At 42.9% G+C, this 24,773-nt stretch overlaps 1 protein-coding gene and 1 long non-coding RNA gene across 2 annotated transcripts in view; one reads left to right on the forward strand and one right to left on the reverse strand.

The window, feature by feature from the left end:
• Positions 1–4,475: 4,475 nt before the first annotated feature.
• The window catches only part of col7a1 (collagen, type VII, alpha 1), a 78,691-nt gene continuing 58,393 nt past the window's right edge, over positions 4,476–24,773 (reverse strand). Inside the window, exons 96-119 of the mRNA XM_034223813.1 lie at positions 24,637–24,672; positions 24,131–24,190; positions 23,990–24,034; positions 23,537–23,572; positions 23,365–23,400; positions 23,021–23,077; positions 22,854–22,925; positions 22,321–22,392; positions 22,154–22,189; positions 21,971–22,051; positions 20,157–20,210; positions 19,802–19,855; positions 19,638–19,700; positions 19,355–19,417; positions 19,097–19,213; positions 13,333–13,410; positions 11,882–11,935; positions 11,695–11,743; positions 11,462–11,470; positions 9,674–9,757; positions 8,986–9,111; positions 7,350–7,523; positions 6,808–6,990; positions 4,476–6,733 (exon numbers count right to left, since the gene is read on the reverse strand). Coding sequence (XP_034079704.1) covers positions 6,705–6,733; positions 6,808–6,990; positions 7,350–7,523; positions 8,986–9,111; positions 9,674–9,757; positions 11,462–11,470; positions 11,695–11,743; positions 11,882–11,935; positions 13,333–13,410; positions 19,097–19,213; positions 19,355–19,417; positions 19,638–19,700; positions 19,802–19,855; positions 20,157–20,210; positions 21,971–22,051; positions 22,154–22,189; positions 22,321–22,392; positions 22,854–22,925; positions 23,021–23,077; positions 23,365–23,400; positions 23,537–23,572; positions 23,990–24,034; positions 24,131–24,190; positions 24,637–24,672 — 1,668 coding nt within the window. The 3' untranslated portion in view covers positions 4,476–6,704. The remainder of the gene's footprint in view (positions 6,734–6,807; positions 6,991–7,349; positions 7,524–8,985; positions 9,112–9,673; positions 9,758–11,461; positions 11,471–11,694; positions 11,744–11,881; positions 11,936–13,332; positions 13,411–19,096; positions 19,214–19,354; positions 19,418–19,637; positions 19,701–19,801; positions 19,856–20,156; positions 20,211–21,970; positions 22,052–22,153; positions 22,190–22,320; positions 22,393–22,853; positions 22,926–23,020; positions 23,078–23,364; positions 23,401–23,536; positions 23,573–23,989; positions 24,035–24,130; positions 24,191–24,636; positions 24,673–24,773) is intronic.
• LOC117551098 lies at positions 6,887–8,150 on the forward strand. The gene is made up of 2 exons (XR_004569749.1): positions 6,887–7,013; positions 7,246–8,150. It is a non-coding gene; the product is annotated as an uncharacterized LOC117551098 (long non-coding RNA).

Consider the following 24,773-nt stretch of genomic DNA (forward strand, 5'->3'; position numbering starts at 1 on the left):
CGGCTGAGCCTTCTTTGCTAGGCCTCAGTGATGCATCACTGCAGGCCTTTGCCCTAATGACTAGGTAATTGGGACGAGTCATGTCCCTACTGGTGCAGACTCGACTAACGGAGACATGTAGGAGTGTCCTCTGCGGCGTGCCAGTCGAACCAGGGGAGCTGTTTGGAGCAGCTGCTCCTTCGGCAGGGTCAAGATGACAGTTGTCAGCGACCCAGCGAAGGCCTTAGCTCTGGCCCAAGAGCTGTCCGTCCTCTTGGCCAAGGGCGCAATCGAGCAGTAGACCCCCTGCCTCAGTCCGGGGGATTCTACTCGGCGTACTTTCTGGTGAGCAAGAAAGTCGGCGGATTTCGTCCAGTACTGGACCTCAGAGGAATCAACAGATTCCTGGAGGTGCTGCCCTTCCACATGGGGAGTGGTTCACAACCGTGGACTTGAGGGACGCCTACTTCCACGTGCCGATTGCGTCCCACCACCGGAAGTTCCTGAGGTTTGCCTTTCAGGACCAGCATTATCAGTTCTGGGTACTTCCCTTCGGTCTCTCCCTCTCTCCAAGGGTGTTTACCAGGGTCGTGGCGGAAGCTCTCGCACCCCTGCAGGCACAGGGCATGAAGGTCCTGCCGTACCTAGACGACTGGCTGGTTTGTGCGCCGTCCCGGTCCCAAGTGGCCGAGGATACGGCGCGCCTCTTATGTCACGTAGCCCGGTTGGGCCTGACAGTAAACACCGGGAAGAGCTGCCTGGTCCCCTCCCAACGGGTCACTTACCTGGGGTTGGTCCTAGATTCGGTCGCCATGAGGACCTACCTCGTTGTGTGGACGACATTTCCCACCTTCTCCCCATCTTCAGGCTGGGCAAGAGTGTGCCTTACATTCAGTTCCTCCGGCTCTTGGGCAGACTGACGGCTGCCTCAGCCGTTGTGTCCTTAGGCCTGCTGTCGCTGCGCCCTTTGCAGATGTGGCTGAACAGCCTTCACTTGGACGCCAAGTGGCACAGGCACTGTGTCACGCTGGATAAACAGGGCCAATCTTCTGATGGGCGTGCCCATGGGCGCCATCCCATCCCGCCGGGAGACTGTCACTGTAGATGCATGTCTCTCAGGGTGGGGTGCGATGTGACAGAGCAGGACTGTTCAGGGTCTGTGGTCCGCCCAGGAAGGTGCATATCACATCAACGTGCTAGAGCTTCGCGCTGTGCTGCTTGCGCTCAGGCACTTTTTACCCCAACTGATGGACCAGCATGTGCTTGTTCGTTCGTACAACATGTCCGCGGTTTCCCAGATCAACCACCAGGGGGGCACCAGGTCCGCACAGCTGCTCCGGGTTTCACAGAGCCTCTTGTCTTGGGCGTCTCCCCGCTTGGCCAGCTTGCGAGCAGTCTTTCTACCAGGAGACTGAAATCAGGTGGCAGATTTCCTCTCTCGGCACAAACCTCCACCAGGGGAGTGGAGGCTTCACCCAGAAGTGGTGGAGACAATCTGGAGCCTTTTCGGCAGGGCCGAGGTGGACCTCTTTGCCTCAGAAGAGTCGAGGCACTGCCCCCTCTGGTTCTCCTGGACAGAGGTGACCAGCCCAATGGGGCAGGACGCTCTGGCACACGACTGGCCAGACAGTCTCCTGTACGCCTTCCCTTCCCGCCGCTGTTATTACAGACGCTTCAGAGGGTCCTTACTCAGTCGCCCCCCGCTGGCCGGGGAGAGTTTAGTTCCCGCTGCTGCGCAGTCTCTGCTGCACAGTCTCTGCTGCGGCCCACCATGGCGCCTCCCCGACAGGAAGGACCTTCTGTCACAGCTCAGGGGTCAGATCTAGCATCCCGACCCTCACCGCCTTCAGCTCTGGGCTTGGCCTCTGCGGGGCCCAACCCACTGTTGAGCGTTTTTATGGCATCTGTCAGGGAAACTATCCTGAATGCCAGAGCACCATCCACTCGAGTACAGTACGAGTGCAAATGGAAGCTCTTCTCCCACTGGTGTTTGGGTAAGGCTGAGAATCCGGGACATTGCTCTGTGGCCACCATTCTGGAGTTCCTGCAGTCCCTTCTGGATAGTGGACGTTCTCACTCTACTTTGAAGGTATATATGGCTGCTATCTCTGCCCAACATGTCGGGGTCGACGGCGCCACGGTGGGGCGCCACAGGTCGGTGTCCCTCTTCCTGAGAGGGGCCTTACGGCAGCGTTCCCCTAGTACCCCGAGGGCTCCGGCTTGGGACCTGCCCCTAGTGCTAGATGCCCCATCATCTCCTCCCTTCGAGCCCCTGGCCCAGGTGGGGCTTAAGTGGCTGTCCTTGAAGGCAGCATTTCTGCTTGCCATAACCTCAGGGAAGCGAGTTGGGGAGTTGCATGCCCTCTCCGTGAGCGATACATGCCTGAGGTGGAACTCTGATGGCTCGGGTGGTGCCCTCTGGCCGAATGTGGCGTTCCTGCCCAAGGTGCTTCCACTTGCCCACTCCAATCGGCCCATCCAGCTGGCACGCTTTAACGTCCCACAGGAGAGCCGCCCGCCCGAGTTGCTGTGCCCCGTGCGGGCCCTAAGAGCGTATCGATGCTACGGCCTGTATACGGCAGTCAGAGCAGCTCTTTGTTTGCCATGGCGGCACTAGGAAGGGTAGTGCTCTCTCCAAGCAGCGGCTGTCCCACTGGGTTGTTGATACAATCGCACATGCCTATGGGGCCAGTGGCCGCCCCCTGCCATCAGGGGTGAGATGCCACTCTACAAGGAGCATCTCAACGTCTTGGGCCGCCCTAAGAGGAGTGCCCCTGGAGACCATCTGCGCCACGGCGTCTTGGGCGTCTTCTGGCACATTCTCCAGGTTCTACCGGGTCAATGTCGCCACCCCCCATCCTTTGGGCATGGTCCTGTTGCCAAGCTCCGCTGCTTCCAGCTAGGTGAGCATTTGGTTTCTTCATGACATGGTTGGTATAAGTCATCCAGTGCTAAAGCACCGTCTCTGGCGGTCAGTAGGGACGAAATAGAACGATAGTTACGTCTGTAACTACCGTTCTAAGAGTTCCGGATGACCGCCAGAGTTTCCTGTCACTCAGAATTTTGTGTGCTCGCGAGAAGATTCTGGGAACAGATCCTCTGATGACACCAGCTGATATAGCCGGTGTCACGTGGGTCACAGGTGACTTTGTTGTTATTGGTACTCGTACGGCGCATGCTAAAGCACCGCCTCTGGCGGTCATCCGGGACTCATAGAACCGTAGTTACAGACGTAACTATCGTTCTGCATTTAAAAAAAATCATATGCAAGCAACCCTGAACATGCTCTCTGTTTTGTATGCAATAGCTCATCATCTTATTAATGTCCTATGATGAGTTCAACTGTGATGGCAGCATTAACATTGTTATGGTAGGAATAACAATAACACCAATATAACAACACAAACGCAGTGAGGGGGGCATTTAGTTCATATTGAATTACAATTCAGTTGTAGTCAACATGCACAAACACATTAGCATAAGTCTGTGAAGGACAACCTTGAGTCACACATTCAGTGTGTGTGTGTGTTTAGAGAAAGAGCCCTTCGGATCACCATAAGTAGCAGAGTGAATATCAAATTAGTTAAGGTTATTAAAGATCTCCTTGTTTCATTGAGACCTAAGTTCGCAGACACACACTTCAAAGACTTGCAGGACTGCTCTAAGGGCTTCTTGTGTCTTGCAAAGCCGACTAGTTTCGGCAACTGAAATCAGTGACGGCAGCTATTTTTAGGATATGTGAAATGTATCTCAGACACACAAATCATGATGAAATCCTCGTGTGCCAGGGAGCGTCCACCCCCCCCCCCCCCCCCCACAGACAAATATACACATTTGTAAGAGACAAGAGAAATCATGCATGCTGAGGGAAAAGCATGGAGCGTGAGAAACATACATAAATTAATAAATGTAGGCCTGCAGTATGCTAGGCACAGCCATGGTTGTATTTCCAAGTTATTTTAGAGATCAGTGTTTTGAGTAAATCAATGCATTTCCAAATAAACGTGTGGTTCATAATGGGTTTATGAGCTGATAAACAGCTCATTACAAAGTCAGACTCACTGATGAAGCTCCAGTGCTTCAGGCCCAGCAGGTAACTGTTACTGAGAGACGGCAGCCCCCCCCCCCTGACTGATGAAGTCGGCGTGTCGTACACCGGGGGAAATCAACCGAGGGCAGAGAGCACGGAAAAACCAAGGGGGGAGGAGTCGTGGCCAACAAGCAGAACATCCTCTCATTAATAAAATCAGCTGATGAAATTAGAACATCTTGATTGGACACACACACACACTTCCTGAGCTTGCACACTTCTCCATTACCCCTACATAATCAAGTTATTTACTGGATTTCTTTGACCGGAAATATTCAAATGTTTGTGTGACAAAAAGATAATTAAGGGCCTTATCTATTTAAAAATTTCGTGGTCATTTAATAAGTTTCGTGACCACCGTGAAATAAGTTTGTGTTTGTAGAAATCGAAAAAAAGACCAAACTTGTTTACTGAAACATTTGGTTTATTAGAAAGCTCTTTTAAAATATTCTATAAGACTACATAAAAAAGGTTTGCACCACATGAATACACATCTTCAATACACAGTATAAAAATACCTTTAAAAATAGCACCTTTTCTCTGACAGATAAACATGCAGTCGTGATCATAAGCACACGTTCCCCCAAACGATGAAATACATTATGTACAAAATATTGGCAGAATATTGTGCTAGGTTCTTCATATTTGTCAAAACTGTACTCATAATGATAAACAAATATATAGTGCTTGCATACTGTAGGTATAATGTAGAGAAATATGAGGAGTTATTTCAGGCACCTGGGGTTCAGGAAGTTATTTTCATTTTTATTTTCACTTTCAGGGATTAGAAAGGGTTGAAAATCATCTGGTTGAAATCATTCATTTTAACCATGAAAAAAAAGTTCATAAAAATGTCGAATATAAGTCAATTTCAACTCTGTTGTTAGGGACTTAAGTTAGCTGTATATGTTTTTGTTTGTTTTACATAAACCTGTAATGTTTGTCATGTTATATTATTTTGAATTAGCTTTGCAGCAGTAGCTCAGTTTGTAGGGACACATTTCATATGGAACAAGTACACAGTGTGTAGAGACTTGTACCTGGAGAGGTGCCAGTTCTCATTCTGGGCGATGCAGGATGAGTCAGGCACCACCCCCCCCACTCCTAATACTATTAAAGGGTAAATGAAGAGTCTTAAATTCATACATTTGCTACAGTGTACATGTGTGATGATAAAAAGAAGATTCAAATTCCTCCATTTCAAATTGTGTCTGGTCTGCGGAGGCTACTACTAAATACCAAACTGACTCAAAGACATGATTTCTCAGAAACAAATCTGAAGTACTAAACTAAAAGTGACTCCTGTGTGTCTATGTTGAAGAACTTTACATTACAATTATAATTAGAAGAACACTTTGAAATATTGGTACTTGTGTGTACAGTTTCTACAGTCTGTACATTTAAGGAGTGAGCTAAATAATGAAAACACCTTATCCTTGAAGTAACTACCAGTTTGGTAAAGTTCATAAAGGGTGTTTATTTTTGCGGTCTGTAAAAAAACACTGATGTTCTTTCATACAGTATGTTCCTTTTAGCTAATGCTGCTTTCGGGATTGTTATATTTTTCTCTGTGACACTTTACAATTTATGTAACAAAGGCTGCAAATCATGACAACAACAGCTGCTCCACAAGTGAGTCATAGTCATTGTTAAATGCCAAAAAGCAGTATGCATTAACTTTAATATGGAGGTCTTTAATAATAACGCAACCTTTTTTGCAAAGAGGTAGAAAACAAGCCTTATTATAAATTGTTGACTCTAATCTTTGTGATGCAAAAACACATAAGAAACCTTTTTTCTTTTTAATGCGACCATCCAATCAATAACTGCAAGATAAAATGAACCTACATCAAGTGCTTTTTTTTTGTATCTAATTATTTTTCCGAATATACCAAGAAACATATTTGTTAAACAAAGTGGCTAGTCAATACCAAACAATTGTATTGACTAACCCTTTTCTAATGTCGAAAGGGTTGAAAAAGTGTTTTCAATTGCAAAATATGCAATTATTTGGACCAATTTTACAATTATTTTCTAAATAGAGAGAAATGTCTTTTAGTTTTCTTTTTCTGATGATAAGTGGAGTAACAGGCTTGATGTAAAATCTCTGAGCAATACTACAAACTATGGCCTTAAAAAAGGAACATAATGAACTTCACCAGATTGGTACATACTTGAGGAATATAGCATTTAAGAGTGAGGTGAGCCATGTGTCCACTCCCTCTCTGTATGCAGTCATAAGTCCTTTGTTTGTATACAAGTCTGTGTGGAACATGAAATGGAGAAGATATGGAAGGTACTTTAACACAGTACTGTTGTTCAGTTAAAATGAGAAATAATAGTAAAGGAAATAATTGTTTTCTTGATTGTAATGTTTTACTGCACAAGAAGGAAAGTAATACAAAATTATGTTTCTACTAATAAACACTATTTGGGCTTTTTTGTTGTTGTAGTTGCATGTTTTGGAGAATATAAAGCAAGGAAGCACTCTGGCATCCCGTCTGAACCTGGGGTTGGGTTAGGCCTACAAAAACAATAAATAAACAAAAACAAATGTTGACAATTGACAAAATAATACTCTTTAAAAGCTATATAAAGGCTAACATTCCAGTGGCAGAGGAAGATTGGTCCTCATTCATTGTGCTGTCTTCAAGGAAGGACGACCTGCACAACAGACCGCTCATTAGTCAGCATATATTCAATACCTGACATTAACTAGTGTGTGTGTGTGTGATTACCTTCGGCCCCCCCAAGGCAGAGCTCCTCACACTCTTCCAGCTCGAGGAAGCGGTTGTCGTTTCCTTCACAGCCGCTGTAGATGAAGGGCCTGCAGGCCTGAACCTGGCTGTTAAAGTACCAGCGCATCGTGTACCGTCCACAGCTCCCCTCCTCCATGGGCAGCAGGCACACGTCTGCTGGAGCTGCACAACACACAGACACACAGGTGAAGAGTGTGCACACCAAAAGGCAAACATTGAGTAAAGGGAAGGCGAGGTAGGAAGGAGCAGAGGCAGAGCAGCAACAAAGGGCAACAGGGGACCCAAAACAAACATTCAAGCCCACTTTGATCAAACTTATTTAAACCATAGCGTTAATCCGTTAAAGTACCTCATTTATACTAATGTATTATTCTTTGTTCTTTTCATTTTACTGGATGCATTACTGCCTTTCAACAGTCAACAGCAAATGCAGCCTGAGACATGCAGAGAGGGCCAGACACCAGGCAGGAGTACCCCTGATCCCATCCCAGAACCAGTCAACAGCACGGCCGCGGGTTTACCTTCCCCATTGACTCTCCTCTTGGACCTGACTGATCTGGACATGACTGCTTTCAGAGTGGTAACTTTGGCTGCTTTCTGACCACCATCTTTTGCTGTTTTCTTAACGTCAGCTGAGGCTGATTTTTTTGGTTGAACTTTGACTGTTTTGTCAGTGTTATCCTTGACAACCTCACCTGTCAACAGACACACACAAACACACAGGCGCACACACAAACACACACAGGAATCGAAACATTCAGTAAATAAAACAAAAAAAAGAGACATTTTGCATTAAAGTGTTATTGGGTTTAAAGAACACGGTCCACGTTAAAGTTCACAGTCAGGATGGTGTGTGCTTGTAGCTTGCATGTGTGAGAATATGAATGGTCAACAAAGTCTCGTAATGTTATGAAATGAGCACAAAGTGAAACAAACACTTAATATGAGACATGCTCCCCTGGCGCAAATTTGATTATGTGTCGATTGAATAAACCATAGTATGGGACACAAGCAAAGATTTGACTTGCCAGCTTTTATTTATCAAATGGAACTGAAAAGTTTGTAGCGTGTGATTGAATTGTGTTAGAGTTAGGGACATTATAATTTAGATAAAAGGCAAATCCCAGAATATGGCATCCTTGTTATTGTTCTTGTATTTTTGTCTGTTGTGACTGAACATTTTAATCATCACCTCCATTTTAGACTTCAGCATAATCATCATAACAGATTAATATAAATAGAAATGTGGTCCTATCAATAAGCTTAAATCATTTCTTTGAGGATAGGATAATGATTTGGTCATGATTAAATCATTTTGCACAAAAATCAACACTCATTTCATTGTATACGTTTGGAGAGGTTGCTCGGTATCAGATGTACAGTATAGTAGGACTGCACTTTCTGGAAAAAATAACTAGTTGCGATTATTTTACCTGATACTGCATTTGTGATTTTACTCCAGATATTTCAGGGAATTACCCTTTTTGAAACAATAATCAGATTATCCATGAAATGTTTTTTTTTAAATGATCATGGTGTCATTTTTTAAGAGTAACTGTATCAAACAAGGAGGTTTTGTTAAGTCTGTGGAATACGGCTTGTAGGCCAGGACTTCTCTGCAGCACCACAATAACTCATCAATTCAGATATCTTCACATCATTTGCTTTATCAAATATTGCACTTATGTGATTGGATATTGGATATTGCTTACTGGATATTGCACTAGACCATATTGTAATCCATATTAAATGTAGTAAATGCTCCTAATTTAATCTGTGTTGTTGGTACGTTTTCAAGGAGACACATGCATGCCGGCTTGCACACGGGCAAAAATAGCAAGCCAACATGGATGTAACCATGTAGATTTCAAACTCCTACAAAAATCTGCGTTGCAAATTTAATTTTGAGCAGTGAAAACCACAAACTGCTTGTCGGGTGATCGAATACCTTCAGATTCTAATAAACACCAAACGGTACCTTAGGCATTTTAACTTTGGGAAACTTTCAACTTTCAAGCAGGGAACACTTTGATTTCTTAGACAATGTGCTCATTTTGCAAGTTTCACACGAGACCAGGTTGGCTGAGGAGGTGCCCAGTGTGTGGGAAAAGTGTTATTTCAATGTGTGATAACGTTGGTCACTATGACACACTGTACCATCACTCTGGTTTGCAGAAGGAGTGAAGTAGAGCAGCTCGTCTAAAGGTTCGTCGTACGCCTCAATGGAGTAGATGTGTTCATAGTCCGGGTCGTTGGTGTTCACCACCACACGCAGCTCACGACCTGAGAAATGTAACGTCACACAGGTCACATCCTTCACCACGGCCCATGATTCACATAGCAAGAAGCATATGTAATACAGGCCTTTCGCTGTTGCAGCTCCCAGTACATATCCGAACTGCTCAGTCTATTGAACTTTTTAAATATCAGCTAAAAACTCACCTCTTTGCACTGGCTTTTAATACTAGTTGAACATAACATGTTGACATTTGTAGGCTATGTGTTTGTATATGTTTCTAGTTATTGTGCTTTTTATCTTGTTTTTAATTATCGTTTTATTATTTTACTCCTATTGTGTTATTTGGTCAACTGAGGTTGTTTTAAAATGTGCTATATAAATAAATAAAGATTGATATTCATAGAGATTATATTTGCCTGGATACACAGAACACATTAAGTGGGACGTAAATGGAGTTCTCTGTTTTCTTGATGAGAAAACCACCCATTGTTCAGAGATCTCCAGATGCAGCACCACAAGTTAAACCTGTTTGTTAGGGACGGACAGCAGACAGACACACAGATCGAGGGCGACCAGACAGGCAGAGCGATGGACGGACACACTCACCCTCCTTACCCTTCACGACCAGCTGTTGCTCTGGTACAGGCCGAGCCCTGACCGGGGGCTGGGACCGACTTACTGGGTCTGAACCTGAGGAGCCAGATAGAGAAGATGGAGGGGACAGGGACACCGAGGGAGCAGAGACAGGATTTAAGAAAGCGGGATGAGTGTTACACAGGAGGGAGAAAAGGGGGACCGGAAAGCTTAAAGTGGACCTATCATGCAAAATGCACTTTTGTACGTCTTTTATACATGAATATGTGTCCCCGGTGTGTCAGGGAACTCACCAAGTGTCAGAAAACACAACCCTCCCTCTTTTCCTTCATACCCAAATCTCTAAAAACGGGGCTGCATCGGATCTGATACAGACTGATACAGATTTGAAATATCTCTGACGTCAGAAACGAGGCGCTCCGCCTATATGGGCAACTCTCCACCTATCAGGAGGAGACAGCCACGGCCATTGCCGCTCGAAAGCGCTGGAGACGCTGTACTACATATGCCAGGCCTGTAGGTGGCGCTGTAGTCTGCCACAAAAGCAGCGAAGAAGACTTCTCACAGATTCAGCCCTTGCAAAAACAGGGCTAAAAAAGAGCAAATAGAGCGAAATGAGGCATGGCTAAAATGCGTGATCTGTTTGGTATTTTGAAAAAAAAACATCGCAGACATGTTTTATATACAGTAGGTATGGCCCTACAATATATTATTCAAATATAGCATGATAGGTCCACTTTAAATAATGTAAAAAAAAGAAGAAAGGACCGAGTATTCTGGTAGTAAAACGTTCAGAGCCAACTACAACCCATAAGCACCACAAAAATAATTCCAGCGTTCCAACATACACACCAGCTAAAAGGATTTACAGAGTTTTTGCAAGACTGGTCAACACATGGCAATCTTCCAAAGACTGGATGTAATCCTTTAAGGACACAAGTCACTGCTTTATGGACTTGTGTCGCACTCGAGTCAAATATCTTTTGACTAGAGTCAAATCAGCGCAGATTCAACTTAACACCCCAGACTCAAACCGTGACTGATTGCAAATAATGAAACTTTTTCTTAGGTAATAATAAATGAATTAAACATGAGTGAAATGTGTGTTTTGGCCTCATTATCAGTAACACTGCATATTTATTAACTGCTGCTTCACAACACAGATGACGTTTTGAATTGATTAGCAGTTCAAAACAAACACATTTGTCAAAACTTTAGGAAAAGTTGATCATTTTGAGTCTATAATGGCAATCCCTTCTCACTGGTTAGAAAAATGTGTTGTTTATTTCAGCTAGTTCAGATGATATGCAATATAATAGAAAAGCCATTGCCTTCGTTTGAGCATTGTGTCCAGTGATGTGTATTATCATAAAAATCAATTCAAAATCAAAGAGCAACAAAAGTATACACAAAATAAGCCATTTCAGTCCATTAATCAGATGTTTTAAAGATGTATCTTAGGCAGGATCCCCTACACAGGATGCAGAGACTTTTTAAGATGAATCTTAAAAGATATTTGACATTAAGCTTATATAACCCCATCTCGACTTTGACCCCAATGCTGCCAACAGTTAATGTCTCTATGTTATTTTTGTGTGCATGAGGTCAAATGCTCATTTAAACCACACACAAATGCTTAATGAGGGCAAATGCCCCAAAGCATTCTACTAATATATAATGTATGAGACTGACTGCTCTCAGGACAGACGCTGCAGCAGCATATGTGGTATAGCATACTGCTGTGACTCATGCTAAATCACAGCCCTTCTGTCTTCTGCTGCAGTCGAATGGCTCACTTACCTCCACACGCTGAGGATCAGACAGATGGACAGGAAGGAAGCAGAAAGAGAGGGAAGAAAAAAGGTCAGTCTAAAGAGTCATGGCTTTGTTGTAGTTCTCTTCAGCTCTTTCAGTATCTTACTTTCATAGGGCTCAGTGGAGGCTATGACTCATGTGCTGTGATTACTATCTGAAGTTCAATTTGGGGACAGCTCTGTTATAAATAAGCAATGCAAGCTGCATGAAAGACTCACCACAGTGCTGACCCATCTCCGAGCGAACGTACTCTCTCACTTCATACTCCTGAATTCGAAATAAAGAGTGGAAACAGATGAAAAAACACTTACAAACATAGCTTTAATATAAACTCTGCATATGTTTGTGTGCTCATTGGTATCCGCCTGTTCAGATTGAGCCCCGCGGTTCAGCTCGAGCACTGACCGTCATGCCTGGCTCTCCTCTGTCTCCCTTGGTTCCATCTAGGCCCAGCTCTCCCTGCAACATGGACAGGTATTAAGACACACACACACACCCACAGAGAGGCTTGCAGCACATTAATACATTAGGCTGAGACCAGGTGCGGCACATGACCTAAATACAAAGTCAAAGTGAAAAGTAAAAACTGCAATTGCCACTTTTACATATACATTCAATAAATGTAATCAAACTTGGTTTGCCAGTGTCTACATCCTGTGTATGGGATCCATTTGACAAACTATATATGAAAATAAAGCGGAGAAAGCTCTGATAATATGTGGTCATCATTTGAGATTACCAGTCGTGGGTCCTTACAAATGTAACTGTGCTGAGTGATGGAAATATTCTTTGTGATGTTTTTTACAAGTATTCATTTAAAGGGGACCTATCATGCAAAATGCACTTTGTGATGTCTTTTATACATAAATATGTGTCCCCAGTGCGTCGGGGAAATCACGCAGCGTCAGAAAATAAAACACTCTCTTTTCCTCCGTACCCAAATCTTTTAAAAACGGGGCTACAACGAGCGGATACAGATTCCATCTGAGCTGACGTCAGCCCGGAATAGTGTCCGTTCACACGAGACGTGTCCGTTCACACGAGACCGCTCAAAAGCGCTGGAGACGCTGTAGTACATATGCCAGACCTGTAAGTGGCGCTGTAGTCTGCCACAAAAGCAGCAAAGAAGACTTCCCGCGCATGGTTGCCATGGTTGCCCTTCTGTTTATTCTCCGCTGTGGACGCTCTGGCTCTTTTTCTCCCTCCCCGAGGCAAGCGTTTGCTCCTGCTGCTGTAATTCTCTCCGGTTAATCTACCAGCAGATGAAAAACACCCACCTCTCCGCCTCTTCCAAGGGACGAGGGGACCGTGCGGCAGAGTTTCAGTTAGATTTTTTTCCGCCGGTCAACATGTCCGTTAAAGTTTAAATCTTCCGGACAAAAAAGAATTAGAAAAGTGCCGGTCAAAGGTCTTCTTTGTTATTTATTGAGCTTTAAAACAAATGAATAATGACTCTGTATAATCATATATAAAACACGGAGGACGGAGCCTCTCTTTTCCTCTTCTGAGAGCCCAGCAGCTGATCTCTGACCACGCTCCCCTCTCCTGCAGGGGGGCGTGGTCAGCTGCAGGTCATTTGCATTAAAGCTATGTCACAAAATCAGCCCTTGCAAAAACAGGGCTGGAAAGAGCAAATAGAGCGAAATGAGGCATGGCTAAAATGCATGATCTGTTTGGTATTTTGAAAAGAAAACTTCACAGAAATGTTTTATATAGGTATGGCCCTACAATATATTTTTCAAATATAGCATGATAGGTCCACTTTAACTTCCCGACCTGGAAAGGCTTCTTTTTTTTTTTTTTAAATCAAAGATGGCTGCCAAGAACACAACTGAGGAAATAAGTGTGACACTCACCTGCTCTCCGCGCTCCCCCGAGACTCCTGGGATACCGCGTGGACCCACCATGGAGGGGCCGATCGGACCTCTCTCTCCCTGAGACACAGGTAAAACAACATTATAACCAGGGCTGCACATAACTGGTGCGCAGGTGCGCATGCGCACCTCGGCCAAAAAAAGAGCACCGGGTCATTTGAAAAAAGGCGCATTTGCGTACCAACATTGAGAGAGAGGGAGAGAGAAGGGAGAAGAGAAAAGAGAGAAGAGAGGGAGAGAGAAGGGAGAAGAGAAAAGAGAGGAGAGAGAAGAGAGAGAGAAAGATATTTGCGAGTTGCATATGAACTCAGGGCCGGCCCGTCGCACTGGCGTTGATTTTCGCCTAGGGCGCCAGATCTGTGGAGGCGCTGCGCTGGTAGTTCTGGGAGGGAAAAAAATATGTTTGACTGTTGGTGCTCATCCTAATTTTCGGCCTTGATGTAACAACATTCATAATTAAGTAAATGTAACACCCTTTTCACCCCGGTTACACGTTTCATTTGCCCTGTACGATGTAAGTGATGAAAATGGGGGGATGTTGGCTTGTCTGGCGCCCGCAGCTCACAGCCAAAATGCGAGTGAGCGAGGGAGAGAGGGAGGGTGCACCGGTACCGGCGCTGTTGTTATTATAATCTGGTGCTAGCTGCGGATATAAGAAGAAGATGTTTCTACAATGATGTGGAGGGAGAGTCCTCTCCAGTCAGACCGAGAGACTGATAACTACAGCTCAGTGAGGTAAAGGACTCTGAGTGTTTAGATAGTTCACTTTAGTCTAAGTTCAAACGGTTTGGTCACAATGTATGTAAACTAGGGCTGTCAAACGATTAACATTTTTAATCAGATTAATCACAGCTTAAAATTTAATTAATCATGATTAATCACCATTCGAACTATGTCCAAAATATGCCATTTATTTATGTATATTGTTGTGGGAATGGAAAGATAAATGAAAGAAGGCGGATATATCCATTTAACATACAGTATCTATGTTTATTATAACATTTTTCTGCGTGTCAAAATGAAAGACAACCCACACACCTATCAATCATCAAACCGTGGGGTCTTAATTCATTACGTGTTGATTTCTATCAACGGGGGAGTACTTCAGGAAAGTCGACAGAGGGGGGGCGGCGGCGGCTAGTGGAGTACTTCGTGACCACAGAGTGTGAACGTTGTGATCAGCTGTTTTAGGGCAGTTCTCCAGTGAAGGGGGGGGGGGGGGAAGTCTCCCTCCGCAGCCGGTTGGCGTAGTTTTGGCACAATTCCGTTGTACAGACCGACGTTAACAGCAGCCCTGTCTGTGCACACGGAGACCGACTCTGTCGTCCGGTGATCTAACTGCCTTCTGGAAAAGCTTCACAAGTACGTCGGTACGCAAATGCGCTTTGTGACACAAGTGACGGTACGCATTTCAGAGAGATTACGCACATAACCTGCGTACCAGTTATGTGCACCCCTGTACTACAGCAAAAGTATTCTCCGTCGGGACTTCCTGCAACAACACCACGCCGTTATCAAAGATGTTCTATTGAGAGGACGATCACTACGTGACAAAAGTTTTCAAAACCGTGGCTACTGAAATCAATCTTACTAACTGCTGTCTGTGCAATTTACTACGCGCGAGTTGGCAGACTTTATTTTGCTTACTTTAACATCATTTTTCATGGTGGGGCTAAGCCATTTCTGGTGTAGCCTACCCTAGCCATACCCTGGCGCTGCCACTGGTGGCACGTATGGGGCGGGCCATTCTGCACATGCGTTAAATGCATTAAATATTTTAATGCAATTAATTCAAAAAATTAATTACCGCCGTTAACGCGATAATTTTGACAGCACTAATGTAAACACATATTTTCAAGGCACTCCTTTATAATTATTGGGATAAACAGGTTTGAAATCATTCCAATGTATAGGCCTACTATAGGACAGTAACCCAACATATCCTTTTAAAACTGGACTTTCAACCCAAAACCATGCTGTTGACTTGTGGATGCAAGCAGCTAATCGCAGACTCAACCAGAGAGAAAGTAGTAGGCCTACATCATCAGCTACCATGTCTGACAGAGAGGAAGACAGTGAGGAGAACAGTCAGGAGGGTAGTGATGACAGCTTGTAGGATTACTGGTCGTGCTAATGTTGTCTTGTGTTCGCCTCTGCATGTGTGTTCTGTGTTCACCTCTGTGTGTTCTGTGCCGTGTGTCTGACAAATAAAGACCGGTTTATTTATTTCATTTTAAGGATGAGCACCAAGCAACATCTCCAGGTGCTCCTTGGAGAACCAGGGCAAAAAAGTGATGTGCACCCCTGATTATAACACAAAATATGTCACAATTTGTAACTGGCACAACAATTTCCTTCGGGATAAATAAAATAAAATACCGAATATCGCGGTAAATAAACGTCCCTATTCTTTCACACACAGTGACTTCACGAGCTACCCACAATGCAACACGCGCCATATATATATATATAAATACGCCATTTTCATGGAGGTGCAAATATCCTGGAAGTGCAAATATAAACAGCTAGCTAACGTAGCAAGGCAGAGCGCACTAGGTTTTTTTTCTGAATTAACGACCGAAGAAATCGCTGCATGTCTTCAGATTACATCTCTGGACTTGAGGGGTGTGCTCTAGGTCGTTACCAGCGTAAACTAGAGCTGTGTGGGTTGTCGGATTGCCCTTACAGACTGCGTCGATTTTGGATGCATCTACGTCTAATTTCTGGAAACACCAGGTGAATACCCCACTTGTCACAATAATATTATCATGCCATTGCATATATGTGGTATTTTAGAGTTGACTAGATATTGATTAAGGCAATAGACTATGATATTCAGTACAGGAAGCTTAGCAACACCTAGACGGTGTACGGCTAAACCCTTGGCCTGCTTGCACCTCGTGTAAAACGGCTGATATCGGAAGTACGGTGTCGCCCTCGGCCCAATACCCGTATGTGTGTGTGAAAGAATACCGTCGTGAGACTGACAAAATCTACCGCGATTTTTTTTTAAATTTTTAAAAATATATATTTTTTAAAAACACTTTTTTTTGTTTTAAACCTTTATTTAACCAGGTGGTCCCATTGAGATCATCGATCTCTTTTTCAAGAGAGACCTGTCCAACATGGCAGTAAGTAGGTTGCAACATAAACATAAAACAACAGATAACACAAAAGGACATCGTATTTACAGGGCTACATGTACATACCTAGAGACATTGACAAGTACCAACAGTATATGTATATCTCGCCCTGTCAATAAGCCTCACCTTCTTGGCAAAAACTGTATTGTTTTTGAAGTGGTGGAGAGACAATGCACAGTTTGACCCACTGCTGTCACCCATGGCCAAAGCATATCTCTCCGTCCCACTGAGGTGGCGTTAGACTTTTTCGCTGTTCGCACACTGCACTGTAACTTCTATTCATGTAGGCCTACCTGTGTTATTCATGTTTTATTATCTTTGCTTTTAAATGAGTGTTTTTAAATGTTTCTGACAGACAGGATCGTAAAATGTCCGTCATAATCCCTTATTACCTGTCGAGTCTGAACTGTTCACAAGAGAGCACGCTCGTGAACTGTCAACGGGGGTGGGGCGGTGTTATGCCGTGTGTGCATGCACCTCGCGGGAGCGCACACAGCGTAAAGCAAAACCTCCCAGACATGTGTTGATCTGTACGGCAAAGTAAGGTTTGGAAACTATATAATTTCCTTTTGGAGGGCATGCATAACACGGCATAACACCAGAGCCTCGCTGCGGGGAAACGTTGGCGCTGTTCCGAGTTTGTTCTAATCTGTCAAAATGACAGACTGCTTTCAGATTTTTCCGTCATTGATAAATAAAATATTTGGTTAACGCGACCACTGCTGTCCCAGCAACATCAGTACCAAGCGAGAGAGTTTTTTCCAGAGCAGGGGATATTGTAAATGCCCAAACATCCCAGCTTATAAATACCTGGAAATGTGGACATTCTCATATTCCTAAAAACCTGTCTGATGATGCTGAGTGAGTGACTAGTGAGTTTGAGTTGAGTTACTTGAAAAACTAAAGTGAAACTTGATTTATTTTATTGCAGGGTCTGATTATTAAATGTCCTTGTTTATTTGTGAGATGCGGTGGCACAAAGAAAATGCCTACTTTGTTTGGTAGTAGGCCTACTATAGGTACAAAAACACTGGTTTTCTTGTTCCAGTCTGTTACTGTCACTTTGTTTTTGACACTTTAAAATACTGCTATCCTACTAAAATGCTGTACAAATCAGATTTATTATGTAATAAAGAAACATTTTCCGAGTAAAAAAATTGTTTATTGAAAAAAAAATTTGATTTTTTTTCTTTATTATTCAATATCGCGATAAATACCGTACCGTGGACTTGTTATCGCGATATTATCGTACCGTGAGTTTTTGGTATCGTTACATCCCTGCTATCTTATCTTTTGTCTGCAGTGGATATATTTAGAACAAAATGTGCGTTACAAGTTAAAAAATTCATGTTACAAACTATCTTATTGTCCCTGTGTACATATTCCCTGGATATTTTGTCTGCATAGTGTCAGTGAAAAAAAGAAAGTTAACTGTTCAGGTTGAACTTAATTTCCATTGTACTTATGCTTCTTCAAACCAGATACTGTGTGCAAAACTCAAACGGATGATTCAGACATCAAAGCTACAAAGAATACAACTTTAATACTTTCATTATGCAGTTCTGGTTTGTTGTGTCCTTTTAGGTTGTTTTTAAAGTTTTTGTCTTGGTGTTTATTGCTTTTTAATCCTATTAACAGATGCTCAGTCTTCCTTTCAGGCTGCACCCTAGCTCAAATATTGGTTTGGGAAATTAATGCAACTAGGTTGACTCAATTGGAAAAAAAGGTGCGCCCATCAAAGAGACTCGATATAGCCCTGCTCTCCTGTCACCGGCTTTCTTTATTTACTTGATGATGCAGCAGAAAGGCCCATCTAACTGTCAATCAACATGAAGCAATACACAGCAATCAAAACCAGCAATCAGGCGAGGAAGAAGAGGAGATCAAACTCAGGAGTAATACAAAAGTCTCTATTCTATTTATGGCAGTCTTGCACTAAATGTCACAACTGTCAAAAACGAAAAAAGTATATTTGTTGCCACTCACGCACCTCTGACTGCTGAAACGGTGTGCAATCATAGTGAAGCCATTGTACCTTGTCTAATCTTACTCCATTGTACATTTGTGTTCTTTGCTAGGTCACCACTAAATGTTCACAGTTTTGATTAATGGGGCACCAATTAACTGTTGTAAGAAAGGCTTGTTTAATTTGCATATAAAATGTGTATGTATTAATTACCTTGTGTTCAAATTGTTGACGAAGACTCTGTTTTTCTCAAATGCCTCAACAGTAACCAAAGAATAAAAAAAACTGAGACAATTCTTGATAAAGCGAAGTAATTGGGTTCAGAGTTTAGCAAAAGCAAAACTTCCCAAACACATGAAACGATGCGAAAACCATGGCGTTTAAAGCACTTCCACATAAACAACATTTGCACGGACAAGTAGCACACCGGTGTGAGTTTGTAGACAGATGTTTAATAGTGTTGCTGTTGTTAAACACAACAACGTTTCTCTGTTTTTGGATTCTCACCAACGTGTATGTTAAAAAAAAAATTCTGAAGGTAACTACATTTTGTGAATAAAGTATTATTTGTATAGACTGCCCCAATATATGTGACGTGTAGAATTTGTCGCACTCCAGCAAAAGTAAGGAGAATCACCTTTTGTCCCTGAAGACCCTCTGGGCCACCAGCACCAGCTGGTCCCTGAGTGCCAGTCAGGCCCGGGACCCCGTCCACTCCTCTAGGGCCGGGGGGGCCAGGGATGCCAGACGGGCCCTAGAAGAAGCACAGAGACAGTTATCTATGGATCTCAAGGTTTCCTGTAGTTGCGAGAATGAGCGATGTTGTGCTTCTGATAGTACACAGAGATAAGGAACAGCGTGTATGGTAAATCTCAAGCTGAAGTTAGAAACTCACCCTTTCACCTTTCTCTCCCTGAGCGCCTTTGGGTCCTCCAAGCCCGTCAAAGCCACGGTCACCCTAAAACAGACTGAAAAATCATTCCACAGTTCCAACATACACACCAGCTAAAAGAATTTACAGATTTTTGCAAGACTGGTGGCAATCTTCCAAAGACTGGCTTTAATCCTTCAAAGACTCAAATCGCTGCATTATGGACTTGGTTCGCACTCGAGTCAAATAAAAGTGGTTACACTTTATGTTCGGACACATTGATAGTTAGAGATAATAAAGCACATACCTTGGGGCCCACTAGTCCCTCTTTTCCGGAGATCCCTGGGACCCCAGAAGGTCCGAGCTCCCCCTGGGAAACAGAGAACATGCCTGTCGATGCCAATCTCAACTGTCACAAGAAGGAATTTAATGAAAAACGTATTTTTTTTATAGCACAGATATTACTCATACCTGTTCGCCTTTTCTTCCTGGTAGGCCTGATCGCCCATGAATACCAGAATCCCCCTGAACACACACATTCCAATTCATCCAATGTTTAAATACTCACCACACTGTACATGACTCATGAATGTCTGACTCATATGATTTATACAACTCTGAATTATAATCAAAACATTACACCACTAGCTATTAGAGAAATGTTAACATGCTTCCGTTTCTTTGCTCATTATTTGGACAGAATAAAAACCCAAGTGTCAAAATTCCAGTGGGTGGGAAATTATCCCTGTTACAATTTCTGTATTCATGCTTATTTCTTCTTTTCTTCTTCCTCCTACAAAATGTTCTCTGCCTGTCTAAATCCCACCTTGCCTCCTTTGGGTCCATCGCCTCCACAAGCCCCCTTGGGTCCTCGGTCACCCTGGAAACACACAAGTTCATCATTGACAGAGACATAATAGAGAGGCTTGTGAGTCACAAAAGGGACAAGACATTCCTTACCAGACAGACAGACAGATCTCTATAGATACATTCAGCCCTTTCACCTGCCAATCAGACTGCAGCATTGAGCACTTACACATAGAGTGGACATGAAACAATGTCACCAGCTACTTCTAAACAACGGCGGACATGAGGCGGAACAGGGTGCTATCATTCTCCTGATAACGGGTGTTGAGACAAGTGGCAATACAGCTGCAGAGCTCTGGCGGATGTTGTCTGTTCCAGCCGGGCTAAATCCACCCTTACATGTGATAGCACACTGGTATTATCTTCAAACGAACACAGTGAACTTGGATGGACTTTTTCTTTCAACATCTTTCTTTGTAGACTTAAAATGTGGCTAGTATTTCACACAACTTTAGTACAGAATACAATTAAGAGTCTGAACTTTGAACTTAGGGTCTGAAGAGTGAAGCCAATGCCAAGGGCCTTAAACGTGCAGCACATCCAGCACTGGTTTCAAAAAGAGGTTGGATTGTATAGAAGTCTATAAGAAAATTAACCTACTTCTCGTATAATTTTTTTCCTGACAAGTTTATTATCTTAATTGCTGGTTAAGACTTGTTTACAGCCTTTTCCAGTGTGCTTTCAGTTGATTTACATACATTTATTACAACATCTTTGTTGCCTATAAATATATTTGTAGGTGTTTAGTTGTACTTAGATCTACCCTCTTTTGTCACTGATGGTTGAAAAAAGACAAGATGGAGGCAGTATAAATATGGAACTGGAGGCTTCAGAACCAAAGTCCATGAACCAATTGTGACGGCTCGGTGGGGAAGGGATACAGCTAGCCTGGCTCTGCCAACATTTGTCTTCCTGCATCACAGTAAAGCTCATTAATAATTTGCATTAATTGTAAATGAAGACGGTGTAGAATTGTAAACTTTGGACAGATTCAAACAAGCTATATTTCCCTAAATGTTGGAAAGTTATTTTAAAGCTTCAAGTCTCATCCACCTGAACATTTTTAAATGTTGTGCATTTGTCTGTGATTGTGATGTATATATATGGTAAATTGACTGTACTTATATATGTATATACATACACATACATAAGTCCAATTACCATGATGCTTTTTTGTATTTGCTTGTGTGTTGAGTTTGTTGCACATCTTCTGTCTGTACTTATATTTCCTGCTGCACTGTGGTCTCCTTTGCAAAACAAATCTTTATCTCAACTAGATTACTTAATAAAAGGTTATTTTAATAAGGAAACAACCTCCGAATATCATCACCTTTATATTTGATTCTTTCAGTGATTCAAATGTTATTCAAATAAATAATTGAAGTGAAAGAAAAATGGCTGAAAAAAAAAAATCAAATGTCTGGGTATTAATCATCATAATGTTAGGGTTAAGGCAAATATTCTACAGGCACATTTTTTAAACATAATTTGCAGTAATAATCTGCAATCATATCAATGTTATGAATTGAATTGAATTGTGAACTGCATCACTGGCTCCTGAAAGGTGCTTCAAGGTTGAAACCACACAGAATGAACAAGCAGCGACACACACACACACACACACACACACACACACACACACACACACACACACACACACACACACACACACACACACACACACACACACACACACACACACACACACACACACACACACACACACACACACACACACACACACACACACACACACACACACACAGAAAATACCTTGATTCCCCTCATTCCTACGATACCGAGCTCTCCTTTATTCCCCTTCTGCCCCAGCAGCCCGTCTTTTCCTGATAAACCCTAGAAGATAAAACAAACCATTCCTTTCTCCGTCCAGCAAAGAGAGAAAACCATGCACAGAAAATGCAAAATCTGTATTTTGATGGAATTAAAATCACTGACCGATTCACCAGGTACCCCATGTTGGCCTGCTTCTCCCTACAGACACACGACAGGATTACAGTAATTAGAGCAGTCAAATTACTATGTGCACTGATTACTGACTGGCTTTGCTAATAATTATGACACTGATTCAATCAAAATAATCATCCGTGCTCAGCGTTGCTCACCTTCTGTCCACCGGGCCCACGGGCACCCGGGAATCCACTGGATCCTCGGTCTCCTGGCTCTCCCGTGAGACCCTGATGTCAAACACATACACAGAAATATGAAATTGATCACTTGTTATATGAATACACTTGAGTGACATCTGCTCTAATTATTGCAATATCAATTATTGTCTAAATGTAATGTTTTTCTGTTTGCCTTAGTGTGTTGTAATTATTTTTATTTTGTTCTTTTTTAGTGTTTCAAAGGGCAGTACGCACGTTTCTTTGTGTGACATACAGGTATTGATAATCAAAACATCATCACATAGGAATAAACAAGAAGAGAAACAAAGATGAAACGAGACAGAAGAAAGCAAACCAAAAAAATACTTTGTAATATTTAGGTGATTCATATTTCTAAGTTAAAATACTAATTGATGCAAGAGATCAGATCCATGTTAATAATGACAAAATATCAATCGCATCTTATTTAGATTTCAAATGATTTAATGCTTGAAAAAAACAATGTATGTTATGGCAATAAACAATCTTACCTGCTCTCCTAGAGGGCCCTCTTGACCCTTCACCCCCTTTTCTCCCTGTACACCTTTGGGTCCCCTGTCCCCCTATAATGGAACAACAGTTAAATCAACAACAAGCAAAACCAAATGTACACTCTAAGTGGATATTTTCTTTATTCCACATCAGGACCATCACTGACCGTTTCTCCTTTGTTGCCCTTTTCTCCACCGGGTCCTCCCACCAGCACCGTGTCCCCCTGTGAGTGACAGAACAGCTGTAAACATCCAACGCAAAACGATTCATCCTGTCGGCTTTTCCTGAGTGGTGTCACTTACACTATCACAGCTAATCAACATTGTCTGTATTCATATATTCCTCGCTATTGAAAGGGCTCGTTCAAAACAGCAAATATCCACACCAAGTTTTTTTTTTCCTCTTCCATTTCTTTGTTGTCTCAATGTCATCTTGACAAATACAAAAATGTATATAAAGAAAGAGAGTAAAAGAGAGCAACTATTTTATATGACAGTAAAATGAACTCACCTTCTCTCCTTTGTCACCTTGCAGCCCAATGTCTCCCTGAGAAAAAAAAGATAGAGGGCAAAACATTTCATTCAGGTCCGTCAATTTATTCTGCACTAAACATAAGCAGAAAGCTTGGGGGTCCCAGCTAGCATGATGACACATTAATGAGGAAAGGACTGGTAGTATTTACTTTCTCTCCCCGACCACCACGAATCCCTGCGGGACCCTGACAAAACACATAAACACACATTATTTGCATCTGCACACAGAAATACCACCATCCATGTTTCTAACTGCAGGCTTGACAGCAAAACTGAAATCCCAGTGATGTCACGACTCCTCAGGGTGTACAGTTTGATAAAAGGTTCAGCACAGGTTAATCCTTTCTAAAACTATAAGCACTGCAACGCTGTGAGGGAGGACAAGGCCTATTCAAAAACAAGTTTACAATCTAAGATATGGATTTTTGTAAAAACAGCTTGTTTATTATAATGATTTCTGCATGTGTTTTTCCATGTACACCTTCATACAGACTGACTCATGATTAAAGAAGGTTTTTGAAAACACAACAATGAAAGCTCAAGAAGAAAGGCTTTGGATGATGTTCCTGAGTGATGGATACAAATGAACTCTTGGTATTTACCGTTGTCCCTCTCTCCCCATCCAGGCCAGCACGACCCTCCTCTCCCTAAGACATGACAGAAAGGAAAAGGTACAGAGTTTCTTTCATCCAGAGGCAGATTAACATTAGATCACATCTTCAATGTTGTAAACGATGTCTTACTCTCAGCCCTGCATCTCCTCTCTCTCCTCTGGGACCGGGGACACTGGCGCCGACTTCCCCCTGGCAACAGAAATATTTGCTCAATTAAAAACAACTGCTGACATTAAGGCAGGTAGACAGGAATATGGGTGTTTCTCAATGTCGAGTAGGCTTGCTTGGTAGCACATGTCTTCCGAGCGTCTTGCTTCAGAAGCGAGGCAAGAATACTTCCTAGCCTCGGAAAACGAAGAGTGGAACAGGCTAACAGGTGTGCGTCATATGAGAGGCCCCGCCTAATTGGTCCGTGCGCAAAGCATTGTGGGGAATTTAAGACCGCGGAGTCTACACATGTGGAGCCTCAAAATTTCTCCAAACGAAGTACGCCGGGCTCTGTAGAATTCCAAGTATGCTGGACATTGGAACAGTACTTCGGCGGCACTCGATGACGTAGTATGCTTGAAATAGTGGCTCTGGAGCAGCTTTACTCGAGATTGAGAAACACCCTATGTGTCTGCTAGGATAGTCACCTTGTCTCCTTTGCCCCCGTTAGTACCGGAAGAGCCCTAGAAAACAAAGTATTGCATTAATCATTGTTGTCTCTTGTACTTTCTCAGCCTTAACAAAATAAAAAATATTTTCACATGTCCTAACTTAGGAAACCATC

This window comes from Gymnodraco acuticeps, unplaced genomic scaffold, assembly GCF_902827175.1.
Source record: "Gymnodraco acuticeps unplaced genomic scaffold, fGymAcu1.1, whole genome shotgun sequence".
In the NCBI taxonomy this organism is placed as follows: Eukaryota; Metazoa; Chordata; class Actinopteri; order Perciformes; family Bathydraconidae; genus Gymnodraco; species Gymnodraco acuticeps.